Source organism: Zygotorulaspora mrakii, chromosome 6 (assembly GCF_013402915.1).
Source record: "Zygotorulaspora mrakii chromosome 6, complete sequence".
Taxonomy (NCBI): Eukaryota; Fungi; Ascomycota; class Saccharomycetes; order Saccharomycetales; family Saccharomycetaceae; genus Zygotorulaspora; species Zygotorulaspora mrakii.
In genome coordinates this window covers 921,304-940,817 of record NC_050724.1, presented here as the reverse complement: position 1 = coordinate 940,817, position 19,514 = coordinate 921,304, and the positions used below count along the sequence as shown (strand labels likewise).

Here is a 19,514-nt window from a genome sequence, read left to right as displayed (position 1 = left end):
TGTGTGTTTCCCAAGTTGAATAATCAGTAGACTATTCTGATCGCCTAAAACCTCATTTGGATACATAAACGCCGCATACCTCCCCTTGAAGGAAAACTTGAGAATAGCCCCGACATTTTTGATTTCGAGACTCGTGATGTGCGCCCATGGGCATGGTAGCTCCTGTTTTTTACATGTGCTCTTTTTTGATATGTTTCAGATTAATGGATGCTGTTGTGGTCCCGACAACCGATACTGTCTGAAGGACGATTTCAGGCTTGAAAAAACCAGCACCTGCACTTGCATCAATATATCGCTATCTTAAAACCATTTTATGAATAAACAAACTGAGACTTCTAATTTTCTCCCCTCCCTGTTTCCAAGGCGTTATGTTATGAGCGGCTAATTCCTGAGATAACACGGTTTCACGATTAGAGCAAAACTGGCCTCTCAATACTTCCAAAAAGACAACAATAATATGTCAAGTTTTAAGAAACCATTGTACAGATATCTTGCTCATCAAGAGAGAGCTAACTCAAAGCTATCCATTTTTATTTCAAGTACCAAGAACGTTTAACTCCCTTGGAAGGCGCTCTCGCTCCCCACGCTCCGGTTTCCTCTGCAGCGATGTTCGGTACATTTTCACCTCTGTTTCTCAAAAGGGGAGTGAAAAAAAAAAAGGAAAATACAATTAGATAAAGACAATTGATTAAGTAGCGAAGCTGGAGCTATATTAAACCGGACAACTGTCTGTATACTCGAGGTTTGCCACATAATTTTAAGACACATTCAATTTACAGTAATCCAAGCTTCTAATTATCCCCCTTTTATATAGCGTAGGGCGATGGTATTTGGATTGACCAAAAAGGAACATAGGGTCCCGGACCTTTCGAGGTACGATTATTACTACAGAGACAAACAAAATGGTGAGAGGAATCCCCAGCTATCGGCAGCTGCAGCTTACGCTGCATCTACCGGTTTGGCAACTCACGGGGCTACTGGAAGGTCTCAGCAGCCAGGAAGGGCGCAGTCAATGACGCATAGTGCTGGATATCAGAGTGCTCAGTATAAAAATAGGGTTCCTGATCGTGTTCTTTCCGTGGGTGCCATGAATAGCAGTAGAAACTCTGGTGTTGTTCCGAACTACAGGACGTACTCTTTGAGATCTCAATCGTCCGGTCAACCGGGACAAGGTAGAACAAGTTCTATTGCCTCTTCAAACAAATATAACAGACGTAACTTACCCGTTTCGGTTAACTCCAATCCGAGTAATGGATCAAGAGCCAATTCTATAACAGTCAAGACAACCGAAGTGAAAGATCCTCATGGAAGAACTCAGTCCATCACAAAAAGAACCATTAAAAGGGTTAATGGATACGAATATGTAGAAACTACAACAACTACAACGCAAGCAATCCCCCTTGTTGATTCAAACAGGCATTTTGATGAGTTTAGTGGCAACTTTATCTTGCAGGAGAACGGATTAGATGAGCTTTCGGAGGAGGACGATTCGCACAGTACAGCACCTGCCGTTGGTCATGCATATGCAGCACTTACAGAACCCCGAAATTCATCCCAATACGATGCTGAATTACAGCTGTCAGATGGAGAAGTACCGTTGGATCAAACCAGCAGTATTTCTGCATTTTCAGATGCTTTGGAATACCCACCTGGTGAGAGGAAGAGAAATGGCAAAAAAACTATCAGAAACAAGGTACAACGATCAGCAGCACCAAAAAAAAAAGCTGACAGCCATTTAAAAAAAAAAAGGGCCACTCAAAGTCACCCAATGACTGAACAGGAGATGTATAACAAAGCGCTTGCTGTGGCTCAACAAAAGGTTTATAGCCAGAGCAATTATTCCGGAAATATTCCTGTCGAAAAGAACAACCGAATGAGCACTTTAGGACAGAGAAATCTAAGAGAAGAACCGCGCGTTACGGGTAAAGCACCAACTACTGGTGAAAATTCAAGAAGAGGTTCAAAAAAAATAAGTGGATTCTTCAACAAGAATAATAAAGGCGATGATTCACCAATAGAGAAACCGTCTCCTGCTGTAAAAGCAATCACTGAGCTAAACAACTCATCCAGTAGACTCATTGCTGACGATGAAATGTACGCGCAGGCATTGGCAATCGCGCAAAATAAGTATAACAAGCAGCATGCAATTGAAACAGTCCCTTCTGTTCAGGTGGAGGATAATTTATCGCAACCACATGCTCGAGTTCCGCAAAAACATGCTCAGGCAACCCAAACAAAACCTCCAACTCAAAGTACACAAAATTTACCGGGGGTGCAATCTATGCGTGAGGACAGGCAAGACCTGGCTGAAAAACTATCAGGGGCTTCGCACGAGACGAACGACAATTCCAGAAATCTTTCCATTGAAGAACAAGACTCGCAAGTATTCGAAACGCAAAATGGTACCACTGCAACAAAGACAACAACGGCTTCAGATGTGCTTCAAGTGCAAGAGCCAATTTCAGTGACGGAAACCTTAAAGAAAAATGAAAGTGGTGAACGTAAATCAAAACTCAAAAATGTGTTTGATAAAATTAAGCAGTTTTCCGCTGAAAATAGCGGTTACCAGCCACCAAAGAGGGAGAAACAGCTTGCAAGTGCGAATTCCCCATCCGCCGCTGCTCCCACTCCTTCGGGGCAAAGGTCTTCGTTTCAAAGAACCACCGTGCCAGAAATAGGGCAACAAGCATCGACCCACGCAATCGGGCAAGAAAATGAAAACATGGCAAATAACTCCGCTGAAAATGGATCTGGTTTATCCAAACAGAAGGGCAAGAAAAACTTCATTTCAAAACTTTTTAATCGTTCTTAAATTGTAATGATATTCATCACTCAAATATTAATACTACGTTCTTGTATAATCTTTTTTTTAAATCGACATTACAATACTCGTCCTCCGGACTTTTTCAAACTCAAAACAGATGATATATTATATTATACAAGCACTAGAAAACCCCGGCATTTTACATTTTTTTTCTTATTTATTTTTATATTTAGTTCTAATACATTGACATGCCCCACAAATAAATCCTTATAATTACAACTCTTGAGAAGCCTTTGTAGTCTTTGCTGACTTCTTTGGTAACAAGTTTTGGTGAATGTTTGGCAAAACACCACCCTGAGCAATCGTGACGTTACCCAACAATTTGTTCAACTCGTCATCATTCCTGATGGCCAACTGCAAATGTCTTGGGATGATTCTTGTTTTCTTGTTATCTCTAGCGGCGTTACCAGCCAATTCTAAAATTTCAGCGGCTAAATATTCCAAGACTGCTGTCAGGTACACTGGAGCACCAGAACCAATTCTCTGTGCGTAGTTACCTTTTCTTAACAGTCTGTGGACTCTACCCACTGGGAAGGTCAAACCTGCCTTAGCAGATCTTGATTGAGTAGCTTTAGCAGCAGAACCAGCTTTACCACCTTTACCAGACATTTTATTTTCTATGTGATGTTTATTTTACGAATGAGTGCGATACTTGACCTCTTGCGAAACAATCAAACTGAAACCAATCCACATGAGAGAACATCGACATGGCCATCATGATCGAAACCACTATCTTTATATACAACTCAGATAGCAAAAACTAAACTGTGCACTTCAAAGCCAACAGGACGCAGCAGAGTGCACATTCCGCATGAGAAACAGACGGAAGATACCACCAACGCCCGCCACAGAAAATCACGCAGTGTGAGTGCACTGGCTGTACCTGTAAACGCTGCGGTATAATAGTGATGATCGCCACCCCCTGCGACGTTCCTCTGTGGCATTTTTAGGGGCCGTGTTCCAGTTTTTTCGCATGCGAGGGGAAATGTTTGGAACGTTGAAATTGAAATCGTTTTGTTCGCGAGAAATTCATTTTTGATGAAAAATCAAGATTTCTGTTAAGTATGGTCAGTCGTCGCGGATCCCCAAAATGGTAAACGCGCGCCGTTCTGAGAGTTTCGCGGGGACGGCTCAGACAGCAAAGCAGAGAGTCTTTGTGTGAAACTTTCAGAACGCGAAAAAGTAAGCAATCTGTAGGTATTACACAGGCAAAATACTAAGCAACAGCAGCAGCAAACAGAGGGAGGCGTTGAAACAAGAAGGAAGACTCTGTTGATTGCATCATTCCACACATCGTCGATGTACGAGACATTTTGTATAAAAGGGAGGTGCTGAAATGTTCTTCGCTCTAGATTCTTGGAGAAATACAGACTCATTTTAATACAGACACAACCAACGTCACCACAATAAGAATACAAAATGTCCGGTAAAGCTGAAAAGAAACCTGCCTCCAAAGCTCCAGCTGAGAAGAAACCAGCAGCCAAGAAAACCGCTTCAGCACCAGATGCCAAGAAGAGAGGTAAGGTTAGAAAGGAGACCTACTCGTCATATATCTACAAAGTTCTAAAGCAAACACATCCAGATACCGGTATTTCTCAGAAATCGATGTCGATTTTGAATTCCTTTGTCAACGATATCTTCGAAAGAATCGCTACGGAGGCTTCTAAACTAGCCGCCTACAACAAGAAGTCAACTATCTCAGCAAGAGAAATTCAAACTGCTGTCAGGTTGATCTTGCCTGGTGAATTGGCTAAGCACGCTGTCTCTGAAGGAACCAGAGCCGTGACCAAGTATTCGTCAGCTGCTTCTCAAGCTTAGGCTACGCTGTAGTTAGCTACACATATATAATTTTACATATCGATATATGGTTTGTTTTGGGGTTTTAATAAAATGTACAATAGTTCACTTCATGTCTTACTGCTTCGGTCTGCCTTTGCTGTGTGGCTGTGTGTCTAGCTGGCGCAACGGCGCAACGGTGCAACGGGTCTCCACGACACCAAGTGGAGCCAAAGTGGACCTCGAGGTAAAGCCCTTCCTTTCTGTATTGAGCACCACGCAAAGACAATATGCACCTCTGCCTTGATTAGACGTCGCAGGTTACTGTGTCCTATTTTCAAGATGAATGAGAGCAGCTAGAACGGACTCCTAATCGTATCATTACAGGATTTTATTCTTCTTATTTGTCATCTCTGTACTTTGTACAATTGGCAGGTATTTACTGTGATTGATCACCTTTTCTTCGTTCTTTCTCTGCACATCTTGGTTTAAAATTACAATTCATTAACAAAATATAAATAGAGACAGAAAAGAAAGAAGAATAAACAGGCAAAGAGGGCTACCAGCTGGATTTTCAACAGCTAGTGCTATCTGGGAACATCTTTCCATTGACTAAGACCACTTCAAAGACCAATTGTCAAGTTACTGAGACTAAAAGCTATAGTTCTCACTTTTTATGACTAACGTTGTGGTTTCTGATTGGTCAATTCTTAAGTGTCTTTTTTGTAATCCCAATAAAGAAAAAAAAAGACCCAAAAAAGGCGATGCGAAGCGAAGATATCAAAAACTAGGAGAAAGAATAGAACGGATAACAATACAAAAGAAGAATTTTGGTTTACATTTGAACAATTTATTCAAGACTTTTGGTGATCAATTAAATCAAAATTACTGATAAAATTTAGGTATTATAGTTGTTAGAGGGAGGTTCGTCAAGACAGAGTACTTCTCGTTTTTAGATAGTGATTTTAAGGTATACCGGCAATAGCTTCGCTTCAGTGAAATAAACCCTTTGTGTCATCATACGCCTTTTTCTCTTCCCACAGTTGAGTTCTCACAAAGAATTATTTCTCTTTCTCTTTTGGCTCAATAACTAAGTAGGAGAAATGTCAGTGGTGGCTCTAAAGAATGCCATGGTCAATTTTATGAGATTTGGCAGATCAGGAAGTGAAAACGAGGGAACAGCTCCATTATTGACCAGCGATAGCCAATCCATCACATCTCAGGTAGGTTACGGGACCACGGCCACTAATTCAAATATTGATTTGGAATCTGCAAGAGCCCGTCGTGCTTCAAACAGTAGCGGTAAATTGAATTTATCAATGGACAAGGACACGCAAAGTAGCGATTCTCAAACGCACAGGGGATTCTTCAATTCTGTGGATCCACGTGTGATCAGTGATCTAGTAATTGGGTTAAGTGATGGACTAACGGTCCCATTTGCATTGACAGCAGGTCTATCGTCATTAGGGGATTCGAAATTAGTGATAACAGGTGGATTCGCTGAATTAATATCAGGAGCGATTTCAATGGGACTCGGTGGTTATTTGGGTGCGAAAAGTGAAGGCGATTATTACCATTCAGAGGTCAAGCAAGAAAAAAGAAAATTTTACGATAATACTACCATGATAAATCATGAAATTGAAGATATTCTACTAGATATTAACCCCAATTTTTCAGATGAAACGATTGTATCGTTTATAAAGGATTTACAGAGGACTCCGGAACTAATGGTAGATTTCATTATAAGATATGGCCGAGGGCTCGATGAACCAGCAGAGAACAGAGAAATCATTAGTGCAGTGACAATTGGTGGTGGTTACCTTTTCGGAGGTTTAGTGCCTTTATTGCCATATTTTTTTGTTGATGAAGTGGGCGCAGGTTTGCTATGGTCTACCGTTGTTATGACTATCACTTTATTCTGGTTTGGATTCGTGAAGACTCAAGTTTCAATGAGTGATAATTGTACCCTATCAAAAAAAATTGGTGAGGGTGTACAAATGGTTCTGGTCGGCGGTGTGGCTGCTGGTGCGGCTTTCTATTTTGTGAAAATCTTAGGTTAAGAACATCTAAAATTTATTTATATTTTCCTGCTCAATCATATTTTTTTGTACATTATATATAATGATAATAACACTTATTCACTTTCTATTATATCATCTTGAAAATTTTTTCCCCATTCTTCTGCCATTTCTCATTTTGTATCTAGCATAGTTTTCAAGGTCTCAACATCGAACATTGCCGAACCCTCTTTCAATACATTCGCTAGTATTACTAGTGATTTATTTGTAAAGTCTGGCGCTTCCCTTAATGAATTGATATCTTCACCGTAGTTTTCAAAAATCAATCCTAAGTAATCATTTTTTAAGTTTGCTTCGCCAATCTTTTTCATTTTTTTTTGGTCTTCTTCAATGGTTTCTCTCACTTTTTTCAGGTCCAAAGAGTCTTGAACACCGTTTTCATTGCTGTTACTCTTCTGATTGAAATCATTTTTGTTTGTCAAATCTGTCTTGGTAAACGGTATTGAATTCAATTCATCTCGTGTTTCGTCTTTCCACTGTTCTGCACCGGAGATTTTGTCGGGGCCTTTTTCAGTAAAATTATTGGATTCATCGTCAGTGAGTTCAATGTCATTATCTACTTCAATAGCCTCTTGTCTCTGATCCGGTTTCGTTTCTATTTCCGAATCTGATTCAGAAGAGGAAGAATCTGATACATCTAACGTTCTTCTTTTCTTTTTTCTTCTTGATTTCTTGGCTGTATTGTCTACCGCTCTTAATTCGCTCTTGGACATGTTAAAACAGTTCAATACACTCTTTTATTGCAATGTTATGGTTATCATAAGATACTCTTTCAAAAGTGTCAGTTTTATCTCATCTCATCTCATCTCATCTAATGAAATTCTGAAAAAAATTTGTGCGGAGCGGGCGGGTAACCTCAACTTCTTCGATGTCACAAATTCGACCCATAATAAATGTGAAGAGTTTACAAATTTGATTACTGTACATATTATTTTCTTTTCCTCAGGGTCAGAAAAGATTTTCCATCTCGACCAATGAATAGTCAAGGATATAACTTTGCTCAACTAAATTATCAATTCTTGAAACGTGTCTCTTTGTGTAGGGTATTATGCTTTCGACTATGCGAACCAAGCCGGGAATCTCACTCAAATCGGCGATGTTATGTTGAAGTAAAATACATTTTATTGTTTTCTGAGCAACGGAGTGTGTTCTTGCGTTCGTATTCCAATCTCTACATCTCTTCATAAGGAGAAGTAATTGGTCGCTATTAAGCGTTGATATCGTATGGTCAAGCTCCTTATTGAAAACAACAGTACTATCTGTTTCACTATCTCGAATTGAAATCGATTTTTTCAAAACGCTGAATAATCTCATTGGATGATCTAATGTGATTGCCAACAAGAACGCATTCGTCCAATCGCCGTCAGCGAGATAGTTTTGTAGCGATTGCTCCTGTTCAACTTTCAATTTCTCTTTCTCAACATCCAATTCTTTTTGTTCTTCTGTAGAGTCCCTCCAGAATTGGAATACTCCATCTGCATCGGCAGTTACAATAAGATCTCCATCTTCCAAAACTGTCAAAGCCCAAATTCTATTACCGTGGCCGTCCAGCGTTTTCAAGCAATCACCTGTAGAGCAGTCCCAAATTTTGACAAGGCCATCTGCACCACTACTTACTAGCTGCCTCTGTTTGTTCATAAAAGAGCATCTTTGAACTGCATTAGTGTGTCCTTCCAAAGATTTAACAACAGCAAATGTATCTAAATTCCATATTTTAATGGTTTTGTCACCAGAGCAGGTAGCCAAGAATTTATCATACTGACAAAATGTTACATCCCACAAACCACGTTTATGATTAGCCAAAGTAGCTTTCAGTTCCCCTGAGTCTAAGTTCCAAATTTTACATGTTTTGTCATAAGAAGCCGTCGCAAAAAGAGAGTCGTTTGGTGAAATTGCAAGCGCATTGATATCCTTTTCATGAGCACGGAACGTATAGTCCGATACATTTACAGTTTGAAGAGAGGCAGTTTTACCACCCGTTGGTTTGGGAACTATCCACTTTTTGATAGTGAGGTCATTCGATGCCGTTATGATAAACTCTGGCCATCCTTTAGTGACAACATTTGGAAGTCCCACTGCAGTAACCGACGAGGCATGACCCTCAAATTTGGCATACGCTATAAACTTACAAGTAGCAACTTCGTAATGCCATAAAATAGCTGAATTATCCTTAGAACCAGTTGCAAGCCATAATCCGTCTTCAGTAGCATCCAATGAATTCAAAAGATCTGCATGTCCTTCATAAATTTCAGCATCAATACACAGTGTATCATTTGAATCCCTAGGCATGGATATCATTCTTAGTGCAGGCGAATTTGTAGCCAAAGCCAATTTGTCTAAATCTGGACCCACAGCTCTGATATCGGCAACTGTACCGTGGTTACCAGCAATGCGTGATTCTATTTTCATAATTTCCTCGCCACTTGACAAAGCCCTTTGCATATCCAACAAAAGCAGAGTTTGATCCGATAGAACAAGATAAAGTTGTTGATCATTTAAAATTGGTAGTACACCTACAATAAACAGTTCCTCTATAGGCTTCCGTGTTTTCTTTATAATGCCTTCATTTTGCAGAGATACAATTTGAAAAACTGCGTCACCACCTGCTGTATATATCAGATTTCGTTCAGGTGAATTGACAAACCCACATGATTCGACTTGCTGATGAACAGCAATTGTTTTCAAAAGTTTACATTTCTTCTTCATATTCAATTCCCAGTAGTTGATTATGTCATCTCTGCCACCAGTGATCATTTGCAGGGTATCTTCATCGTCTGTTGAACGGAAGTCCATGCCACGAACCGCTGTCGTGTGCTCTTGGGTGGTATGCAAACATTTCCTTTTCACTAAATCCCAAACTTTGACGGTACCGTTAGTATCACCCGACGCCAAGAGCCACTTGCTATTGTTGCGCTCACCATAGAACTTGAGACTCGAAATTGTGCCACCATGCCCTTTCAATGAATGCGTAATATACCCGTTTTCAATATCAACAACAGTCACACTACCATCAGTACCACCGACAGCCACAAGAGTAGATGTGGAATCAGTGTCAAGGATGTATGCGGGCGAGGAAATCTTCATCGACTTGAGTATTTTTCCCGTACTTAAGTCAAAGATCTTAAGCAATTGTGCTTGCGACACAAAGCACAGGTATCGGCCATCCGCGGTTAATTTCAACGCAGTTATTTCTTGTTCATCATCATTTTCAATCGTATGCAGTATCTTTCGAGTCGGTAGCAGCTGAATGACATTTATCTCATCCAGCATCGGACAAGCAAGTATATCTCCGTCTTTCGATATCGTGGCAATCGCTCCACTGCCAGCGTATATTGGATTCAATGGGGTACCATTGTAGCTAGTTTTCAAATCCATATTTTAGAGCTTGTGACAATTAAAATATAACTTTTGGTGATACATTATGGTTGTGTACCAGCTATTTGAATCTATTACTAGCTTTTTTTATGCGATGAGATGCGATTCTGAAATTTTTCAATCATTACGCACGAAAACAGGTCAAACTACAAACACTGTTCTTATCAACTGAATTGTAGCACCCAATAGAAGGGACCATTTTTACCTTTAATGCTATTTATCCTCAAAATCATGTGTTTTCTACAGTAGTAGATTAAATAATTATATAATAGTGCGAAAAAAGGAGACAAACAAGAATGAGCCACTGGAACCTGGGCAAATACATTCTCGCGTGTCCCGATGCAATACTTTTTACTGAAGAGCTTCATTGAATTCGAAAGCACCAGAGGTAGGGCCATTTCCAATAATACCTTCGATATCGGCCAAAGCACTTTCACTGAATAACCCATTTTTTGTAAAACGAAGGTTCTCAGCCGCGGCTTCTACCATACTCTGTCTTCTTCTCCATGAACTGCCACTTTCAAAGTCCGTCAGTTGGATTGGCGCAGTTAGAGATGTCACAATATCCGCGTCAGAAATACCTATTAAATCAGCACCAGTTGCAGGTATATCGTATACACAGCTGAGATCACTATTATCTTTACCGAGAATTTCATTGATCTCTTCCAGGCCCACACTCTTAGCAGAATTCTTCCTCTCAGAGGCCGGAATAGAATACTTTTTGAAGTTATCAGTTTGCGATTCGATCTCCGAAAATGGATGAAGAGTATCAATTAAGGCACCCGCATCAAGCTCAGGTGTTTTCTCGCTCAACAGAGAGTTTTCCTTATCCATTCGCTCTCGTTCCCTCTTTAGCTTGAGCAACTTCTTTCTTTTTTTCAATTTCCTTCTCTTCTCAGATTTCTTTCTTTGTAATTCTTTCATTTTATCAATCTTTCTGCGAGTTCTTTCAGTTCCTATATAACCAATGGGTACTTTCCTAGTAGAATTGGCGGGCAGCATGTACTCATCCTCCTCCATAGAGTTGACACCTTTGTTTCGGAAGGCAGAAAGAGGTACCGTAGGTTTTTTATACCAATCAGAAACTGCTTTAGAATATGATGGTGCAGCGCTCTCTTCGTCTTCTAACTCACTCATATTTAACAATTCGTTCAGTGTCAATTCATCTCCATTAGCTGGACTTAGGTCGGGCATAGAATGTGCGTCCGGTGATTGGGACTGTGCTCTTTGTTGCTCTAAAAATTGTTGATGCTCCTGGATTAGTGGGTACAAAGACTTTGTGGAAAGACCATCAATTATTGTAAAGGGTTTGCTATCAGTCTCCCATGTTCCTAATTTTGGGGGTCTTAGCCCAACTATATTGGCACTGACAACCTCTTTGGCTTTTGATCCAATAGCCTTGCTTTGAGCGCTTGGTGATGGCAAATTATCGTCTTCGTCCGTTGATTCATCGTCGACATATACTATGGTTTCCGTAACTTCATCCTTAGAGATTTTTTTATCGTCCAAATCCGTATCATCAGATGTCGTTTCAGAAAAGGAAGACGAGTTTTCATCGTCAAGTGCTTGGAAATAGAACGAATCAGGATCCAAGTCATCAATATCGATAAAAACATTGGTATCAGTCATATCATCGTCATCGTCATCATCATCGTCATAACCTTCATCTGCATCCATATCGATTTCTGAATCGCCCGGAACATAATCTTTACGCTCTATCTCTTCAACTTTTACCACGCTGCCTGAGCTATCCTTCAAATCTTCTTTCTTTTCCTCGTCCATATAATCATCATCTTCTGATGGCAAATGGGCTATGTCTAATAAGATGTTCTCATATTCATCGTCCGAACTAGCATCAGATGCTGCCGCGGAACCCAACCGACGCAATGGTGACTCTAAATCCAAGTTTTTGTTGAACTCTACGCGACGTTTACCTTCCCTACTACGACCGTCGTGGTCGTGATCGTCATCCTCATTCTCGTCTTGGAAAAATACACCGAATATGTATTCACCAACATCAACCTTCAAACCTTTATTTTTACCTTGTTTTAAATTTCGTCTTCTTTCCATTAACTCCTTTCTTTCAATCTTTTTCGCTTCCCTTCTCTTCAATTTCAACCTTTTCTCATCAGTTATCAACAGTGGTAAAGAAGTGCTCAAACTTAGACGAGGTTCATTGCCATCTTCACAGTAATAGAGACTCGCAAATTTTGGATCTTCATAAAATGGCATATCGAAAATTGTCATTTCTTCATCTTCATCATCGTATTCCTCATCTTTGTTCTTGTTTTCGTTCCTAGATCTTTCTGCGGGATCTGAGCCAGATTCATGTATGCTACCATCAAACGATAGTTCATCATCATCTTGCAATTGCGAGACTAGATTCTTTTCTTCCTCTTGAAGCAATGGCAGCTCGTCTTCTCCGGTTTCCAATCCAGTGTCCATTTCATTCAACGAAATGTTTTCATCATCAATCACATTAAAGTACGCATCTTGGTCGATGTCATATTCAGACTCTTCTGACGCGGAGAATTCTGGAACATTAAATCGATTTAAATTGTCATTCTCTAGTGCTGAAACTTGTATTTCATTAGATTCTTTAACTTCCTCACCTATATCTTCTTCACTGCCCTGGTTGCTCACTCTACCATACCTTATCCCATCGTCATCCTTTCTGAAATTAAATGCCAATGCACCGTTGTTATCAACACCGCTTCCCTCATTATCCGAGGAAGACCCAGAATTCTGATTAGAATCGTAATCAGACTCGGAGGCGGGATCAGAAGTTGAATCCTGCACTTGAGTTGAAACACGATTTTCCTTATTTTTTCCAATGCGCTTTTCATCATTTACAGCAGATTTTGTAGGTGATTTACTCCTTTTCAAGGCAGAAAGCGCCTTCATCGCTCTTTTCTTCCTTTGGGCGGTTAATTTGACAAAATCTATAGTCTCATCGTCAGAACTCGTTAGTTCACTATCACTATCACTGCCACTATCACTGTCACTATCACTTTCGCTATCACTATCGCTACTGTTTTCATCACCTTCATCAACACCATAGTCATTATTGTTGTCGCTTGCAACAGCTTGATAGTTTGATGAATCTGTGCTTTCATTATCTGAATTAGAAGACTGGTGTATCAGTTTACTTCTTTTACCTGTGGCATTATTTGATATACTTTTCACTTTTCCATGTCTTCTATTAGCGGCAGAGACTCCCAAATCCACTCTTCGGTTGCCTTCTTCTGGTACATCGGTCAGCGAGGAATCTGAAGAATATATCAAACTGAACCTTCTGGGCCTATTAGATATAATTGGAGCCTCGGAAGCAATCTGAGCTTTTTTTTTTAGTTTTGCAGTATTTACAGGTAGCTTCTGACCTACTTTTCTATCTTCATAGCTGCCCAAGTTTTTACGAGGCATCTTCGTAGCCACCATGGTGTGTTACCTTGCTTTTAACTTTTTTGTTTTTATCTTGTATCCTGTGTATCCCCGGAATTTCTCGTACTCTCCTTCGTCCGCCGTTGTAATAGCTTTTAATCACAGATTTTTCTGATTCTTCAGTATCGTACCTAAAACAAGCTTTACTGAATTGAATCTTAGGCCGATCGATGTTTTCTATACTGTTTCTACTTTCTGGCTGTCTCTCCTCTTCTATGTCTATTTTTGATGATTTTCTATGCTAGACTCCGTTTGAATATTATTTCTTACCAAAAGAGTGTATAATAAGCTTCTGATTGCTCACGAATCATTTCTTTCTTTCTGTTGATAAGTTGATTTATTTTGTTATGAGATGAGCTTTTCATGGGGAAAATTTTCAACTTTTTCAGACCTCGTTTCTTTTAGCACCTTCGGGAACTGTTACGAGTCGCAAGAATCAAATAAAAGGAAATGAAAAAAAAGGTGAACTAAAGGTGTATTTGCACCTATAGACATTGCGGTGAGGCTGAGGAGCTATTTTCGATATTTATAAAAGCGCCTTAAAGTTTCAGTGTTATTCTAGGTGATGAAGAGCTCTAAGGGTTGCGATAGGTGGGATGCTTTCGGTAACTGATCTACCTGTTGAGATTTTGCTGGAAATTGTGGGCGAGTGCCCTACATCAAAGGGCGTGAGCAGGCAGTTCTATAGATTAAACAACGAGCTCTATCGAGAGAAAACACTAGGTTTACTTCGATCTACTACGTCGTTAGAAGATTGCAATCGGTTTTGGGAATGCTGTGAGGACGATATTCGGAACTACATGAAGAGTCTTAATTTCTTGCGTAAGGATGCGAGGAAAATAGTGTCCACCAGCCTTCCCTTTATTGAGGATTCATGGCAACTCATATTCAATATTTTGAACTGCACGTTAAATTGTATGAATATTTCAAATCTTACAAGGAGTTTAGATTCTCTAGATTATCATAGACCAATATTTGTGGGTAGATCCACTTTTCCGTACAGCAGTAATGATACTAAGATTCCTATAAATGGGTGGTTCCACATTAGAAGCTTAGAAGGAACCTTTAGATTGGCCACATTGGTCACGGAGATCAGAATTTCTCCGTATGATAAGTACAGAACAATTAGCATGCCCACAAATATCAGAGATTTTATAAAAGAACCAGGAATCTACTGCTTTAATATGGGGAACGTACCTAAATTTGAACTATCGGATGCAGCTGTGAAACCTCTTTTGGTGCCTTTCGAAATAAGATTGGTGGAAAGGGCTATGACGCCACCAACTTATTTTGAACATTCAGATTTGATATTTTTAGGTTATGACTTTGTTAGTTATGAGAGGAATAAACCGTGGATTTTTTTTCATATTGACGAAGAATACAAGGATGCAATTTTCAATCCGTTGGAAACATCGTTATCTAAGTCGCTTGTTAAATTTACGAAAAAATTTCGTAATTCAGATACAAATCAGAAGAATATTTCTGTCAAGCCAAATATCGAACCTTATTTTGATTTGGACTCTAGACCAACAAGATATTTCAACTGGAAGTATCCAAAAGATAGATCAGATTTCTACAGAGAAAAAATGTTGCCTGATTGGAGGGCCCCTCATTTGCAATTTTGAAATTAATATTAAATACTACTATTACCTATCTTCTGTAACTATATTCATGAAATAAAAGTACTCTCTACAATTGATATACCTTTGCCATCTTTGTAATTCGAATCTTGACAATACTGATAAATGAATGGTTTAATTTTTGCAACATTTTCTGCCAATGATTTAACAATGTACGGTAGCTCTCCCATGATATCATATCTGTTGACCAATCGTAATTTATCTTCGCTAAAATCCAATGGAAAGTTAATACCTGTCGGATATGACCAACCGTTGAGATCATCCTTTCTTGTAGCACCAAATTTCACGGGGACATTATTTATACTTGACCCAACAGTTTCAATTTTGTGATCATTCGTTGAACACCATATCGTAACCGTTGTAGCATTATACTCCTCAGTAGTAGTAAATTCCATGCAAATGAGTGAACGCTTCGCATCTTGATAACAAAGAAAATTCCATGCTCTAGCCGCTTTATTGGGCGGCAATCCCTGCACGGCATCTATATATGAACCGGGTACCCCTATCAAGTCCAGAATGACTGTCGCTCCAGCCTTGCTCTTATACTCAATAGACCCGTGGCATTTAACTCTTGGTACAAAAAGATGTCTTAACACTCGTTTCGATTGAAATTTCCTTTGTTTTAGCTCTTCCTTGCTGATGCCTTTTTCCAAGTAATAATTGCATCCGTTCGGATTAATCGTGAACCCTTGGTAAAGATCAATCATTAGATCAATTTTCAAGCTTGGCTTGTCGGAGCCATTTTGCGGCATATTAACATCTATTTTCAGTGTAGCTATGACTTCATCATCATGCGAAGCTGGTATAAATTCAAAGTTCAACTCTGGAGACACAAATTTAAGCCCCTCAAACTCCTGAATATCGCCCAATTTGAAACTTTCCCATATATCAATGTTTTCCTCATCTTTGCCAACGTCACGACTGCGAAATATCTTGAAGTTCAGCTGAAAGCCTTTATAGATCCCTCCCATGACACTCGAGTACAAGACCTGTATGAAGCCACATCTGCCGCTTGCCAGATCCGTGAAATACACTGTCTGCGTCTCAATATTCGTCTCCACCGATTTCTTCACCGCTTTCATGAAACTGTGACTTCTGCCCGCCGACTTGCTTTTTGACTTCACGTACCATTCTAGCTGCTCGATGTCATTAACGATGCTATAGTCCTTTTCAGATTTGACCTCCTGCACAGGTGCAAACTTTATCTTGTCCTTCTTGCCAAGCATAATGCCTTGATATTGTACCTGTTGCGACTACAGAAACTTTCCACCCATATCTGTAAAACTTAGAACCAAGAACCTAAATCTAAACCTAAACCTAAAGCCCGCAATCATACATTCTGCTCGTTCACTTGCTTCATTTTTATAATTTCAAGCCTTAGCTTGTCGGCAAGCCACCTTTCCAGCTTTTGTGGACTTCTTTTCCGTTCCTCGTTGAGGGCTCAAGGTGTCTGGCTTTTCGAGGGACTTTGTTTGAGCCCTTGTCAACGAATCTTCAACTTTGCCGTTTGTTCCTTCGCTTACATTTCGATACGCGAAAATTTTATAAAGTTACAAGTTTTCGTGTATTATCGCAGTGAATTGTAATAGAAAGAGCGGCATGGTGCTGATTTACGGCAGCTGTACTCGCAGTCGCACCTGCAGTCGCACCTGCAGATCCATTGTGTAGTTTGTACGTAAAGACGGATGCTTTGCGTGGGTAAACACGTAAGGTAAAGCCAGCTGAACGGCGGATGTGTTGTAATGTAGATATTATATAAGTGCGTTTAAAGTATCTAATCTGTGGCGACAACAGGGTGGCTGCTGGGCTCTGAGAAAGTTTCAGAGAATCCGTTGAAATGAGGATTGCAGCCGATGGGCGATTTCACCTCAATGCCGTAATTGCACCTACTAGTCTCATAGACATTTATAATTTCGACAGTGGAGCCACAGGCGACGAAAACGGTCGCTGAGCGCTTTGGACCATTCCAGCACTTGCTGCCGTCCTCAAATCTTATAGCTAAGCCATTGCTCATGTCGTGCAAGTTACCGAAGATATATTCCGGAATATTGTTTTTCTCACTAACGAGTTCTGTCATCAAATCCATTTGATCGGGGTACTTGATTCTGAGATGCTCCATGTACTTTTCTTTACGGGTCTGCTCATCGTCGAACTGAATGTGTTGGAATTTACCAATAGTCACAGCTCGGTGTGGCGGTGCAAGTTCACGTTGACTGACTTCCTGGTTGAGACAAATCTCGTACAGGTAGCCTGAGAGAGAGCCTTGAATGCACTCAATGGCACCTGTTGATATCAATCTTTGAATGTATGCATTACGATTACCGTAGCGTGTTTCTCTCAGTGACGCAAATTTTGATTTTTTTTCTTCGAGCTGTTCCCTTAATTGAGTGTTGATTTCCTCGCAAGTTTCGATTTGATGTCTTAAATCTTGCTTAAAGAATTGCTTAATTTTACTCAAAAGAAATCTTAAGTGATTGCCGATATTCTTCGCATCCAGAGAATTCTTTTCCAAGGAGCCTGATGTTAAGATGTGCACCGAATTAGCTTCAACAAACTGCTTCAATTCGGTGAACTGGCTTGTAAATTTCTCTGGTAATTGAACCTCTTCAAGAGAAGCGTGATTACCTAACCAGTTCGCGTATAGCTCAACAGACTTTTTGACAGCAGCATCTTGATAATTCACATTGTAATTCTCCGAAATATCGTTCAGAAGTTCAGACAGCTTTCTGATTGCGTCCAGTACAGTGCTAGTATACTCCGTTCTACCCGTAATCAGGACGTCGACAAAGATCATTTTTCCGCGAAGATACGTTGGTGGTTGATCAATCTTCCCCTCCATGAAGGTGGCAGGCAATTCTTCACTAAAAAAATTCATCAACTCTTGGCGTTGATCTTCCTCAACTTTTGAATCAATGCTCAACTTTTTCAATTGCTGATTCTTCATGAAATTATATTTCTTAACATTTGAATTGACTACTCTATCATTCAAAGACTTGGTATACGAATCTTTCAAATTATTCAGAATTTGAATCAGCTCTTCATATGCCTCGCTCATTCCAATGATTTTAATAAACGATGCGTTAATCACATGCGAAATATAGTCTTCGTTCAACCTTTGAAACTCGTAATACAAAGGGTTGTTGTTTTTGAGTTGCTCTTTGTACTTGTCCTTGGTACTATTCAATTTTAGTTCGTTTGCCTGTAGGTCTCGTTCTAAAACCGCTATCTCCTCGAACAGATTCTCGGTGACAATTTTTGAATCCTCTATGCTCTCTTTGGTCTGCATTTTTTCCAATGCGCCCAGTCCGTCCTTATACTCTCTCAATTCCTCCTGCACCAGCTTATCAAACGAGCTACTCAAGGTAATGCAGTCAGTTTTGTGTGAAAATGGTTTCACCGGCGATAACAGCTCATCAGAGCAATCACAGCAATCACATACCCCATCATTAACCATGCTCTGAGAAATATACCTGGGTAGGAACCCCTCATTGGCACAATAAAAGCTTGGCCCCTTGTCACCACATGAACCGGTCCCAGGCTCGTCTGACCCGTCGGTACAATCACATATGCCATCATTGATTCTAGATATATCGATCAACTTCTGCGGGTCATTCAAACACGCCCATTTGCCCCCAGTTCCCTCAATTGGCTGGTAAAGATATTGCTTTTCTGGAGGAACGCCATGGATCCTTAGATCACTGTTATCTGCTGCCAAATCAGAGTTCTCTGCCAGAACAGCTGCGATCGTTATCAGCAGCCAACTATTACATAACGTACGATATAGCATTTTCTGGACGCTACAAGTGCTCAAAGATTTTCTCCGAATGAGTAGCTTCCTTCATAATGAAGTGCGCTTCAACCTAATTTTGATGCTCAAGGGCTTCATAAAAGAACACAACGAAACCAAAAAAAACATGAAATTAGGACACTGCCGAACTAAAAGGCAAAGTTGCTGATCCGAAGGACTGTGGAATGCAACTCTAAACCTTCGATTCCTTTAATAAGGCACCTTAAAGCAGCTTTATTATAAACATACACGTGATAATATCTCTTTAAGGCAAAACCAAAACAAAAGTTATGTGGAAGCAGCGCGGAAAGGAAAATCAGAAATCCTTTCGAAAAAGGTCAAAAGTATAGCTGGACGTTATCAGAGCCTGGTTTTCTAAGTGAATCAACATCAACAATCGACAATCAAAAATCTATTGCAGAGGCAGAAACAGAATTGTACTGTGAAGGATTACTTTGGTGTAGTTTTTCAAGTAAGCTTCAGTGAAAGCGCATTGCTTAAAAATTTAAAGAGTGGATATTGTATCTTCCGCACGGTCGCGATTCCAGTGTTTGATCACTTAAAATTGATTCCAAGATATCGTCCAATAGTGC

General features: G+C 40.0%; 10 protein-coding genes across 10 annotated transcripts; 4 read left to right on the top strand and 6 right to left on the bottom strand.

Annotated features, from left to right (window-relative positions):
- Window positions 1-823: 823 nt before the first annotated feature.
- MSC3 (Msc3p) lies at window positions 824-2,812 on the top strand (the record flags this gene model as incomplete). The annotated part of the gene is made up of 1 exon (XM_037289804.1): window positions 824-2,812. The coding sequence occupies one exon, from the start codon at window positions 824-826 to the stop codon at window positions 2,810-2,812; it is 1,989 nt and encodes a 662-aa protein (XP_037145699.1).
- Window positions 2,813-3,037: 225 nt separating this feature from the next.
- On the bottom strand, window positions 3,038-3,433 carry HTA1 (histone H2A; the record flags this gene model as incomplete). The annotated part of the gene is made up of 1 exon (XM_037289803.1): window positions 3,038-3,433. The coding sequence occupies one exon, from the start codon at window positions 3,431-3,433 to the stop codon at window positions 3,038-3,040; it is 396 nt and encodes a 131-aa protein (XP_037145698.1).
- Window positions 3,434-4,243: 810 nt separating this feature from the next.
- On the top strand, window positions 4,244-4,642 carry HTB1 (histone H2B; the record flags this gene model as incomplete). Its single annotated transcript, XM_037289802.1, has 1 exon — window positions 4,244-4,642. The coding sequence occupies one exon, from the start codon at window positions 4,244-4,246 to the stop codon at window positions 4,640-4,642; it is 399 nt and encodes a 132-aa protein (XP_037145697.1).
- A 1,061-nt stretch (window positions 4,643-5,703) lies between these two features.
- On the top strand, window positions 5,704-6,660 carry CCC1 (Ccc1p; the record flags this gene model as incomplete). Its single annotated transcript, XM_037289801.1, has 1 exon — window positions 5,704-6,660. The coding sequence occupies one exon, from the start codon at window positions 5,704-5,706 to the stop codon at window positions 6,658-6,660; it is 957 nt and encodes a 318-aa protein (XP_037145696.1).
- Window positions 6,661-6,791: 131 nt separating this feature from the next.
- Window positions 6,792-7,391, bottom strand: RSA3 (Rsa3p; the record flags this gene model as incomplete). Its single annotated transcript, XM_037289800.1, has 1 exon — window positions 6,792-7,391. One exon carries the CDS (start codon window positions 7,389-7,391, stop codon window positions 6,792-6,794), a length of 600 nt encoding a protein of 199 aa, XP_037145695.1.
- A 235-nt stretch (window positions 7,392-7,626) lies between these two features.
- UTP13 (U3 snoRNA-associated protein UTP13) lies at window positions 7,627-10,053 on the bottom strand (the record flags this gene model as incomplete). The annotated part of the gene is made up of 1 exon (XM_037289799.1): window positions 7,627-10,053. One exon carries the CDS (start codon window positions 10,051-10,053, stop codon window positions 7,627-7,629), a length of 2,427 nt encoding a protein of 808 aa, XP_037145694.1.
- Window positions 10,054-10,404: 351 nt separating this feature from the next.
- On the bottom strand, window positions 10,405-13,491 carry HG535_0F04800 (uncharacterized protein; the record flags this gene model as incomplete). The annotated part of the gene is made up of 1 exon (XM_037289798.1): window positions 10,405-13,491. One exon carries the CDS (start codon window positions 13,489-13,491, stop codon window positions 10,405-10,407), a length of 3,087 nt encoding a protein of 1,028 aa, XP_037145693.1.
- Window positions 13,492-14,090: 599 nt separating this feature from the next.
- UCC1 (Ucc1p) lies at window positions 14,091-15,119 on the top strand (the record flags this gene model as incomplete). Its single annotated transcript, XM_037289797.1, has 1 exon — window positions 14,091-15,119. One exon carries the CDS (start codon window positions 14,091-14,093, stop codon window positions 15,117-15,119), a length of 1,029 nt encoding a protein of 342 aa, XP_037145692.1.
- A 44-nt stretch (window positions 15,120-15,163) lies between these two features.
- On the bottom strand, window positions 15,164-16,360 carry HG535_0F04780 (survival factor 1 family protein; the record flags this gene model as incomplete). Its single annotated transcript, XM_037289796.1, has 1 exon — window positions 15,164-16,360. The coding sequence occupies one exon, from the start codon at window positions 16,358-16,360 to the stop codon at window positions 15,164-15,166; it is 1,197 nt and encodes a 398-aa protein (XP_037145691.1).
- Window positions 16,361-16,908: 548 nt separating this feature from the next.
- On the bottom strand, window positions 16,909-18,921 carry GTB1 (Gtb1p; the record flags this gene model as incomplete). The annotated part of the gene is made up of 1 exon (XM_037289795.1): window positions 16,909-18,921. One exon carries the CDS (start codon window positions 18,919-18,921, stop codon window positions 16,909-16,911), a length of 2,013 nt encoding a protein of 670 aa, XP_037145690.1.
- Between the last annotated feature and the right edge of the window lie 593 nt (window positions 18,922-19,514).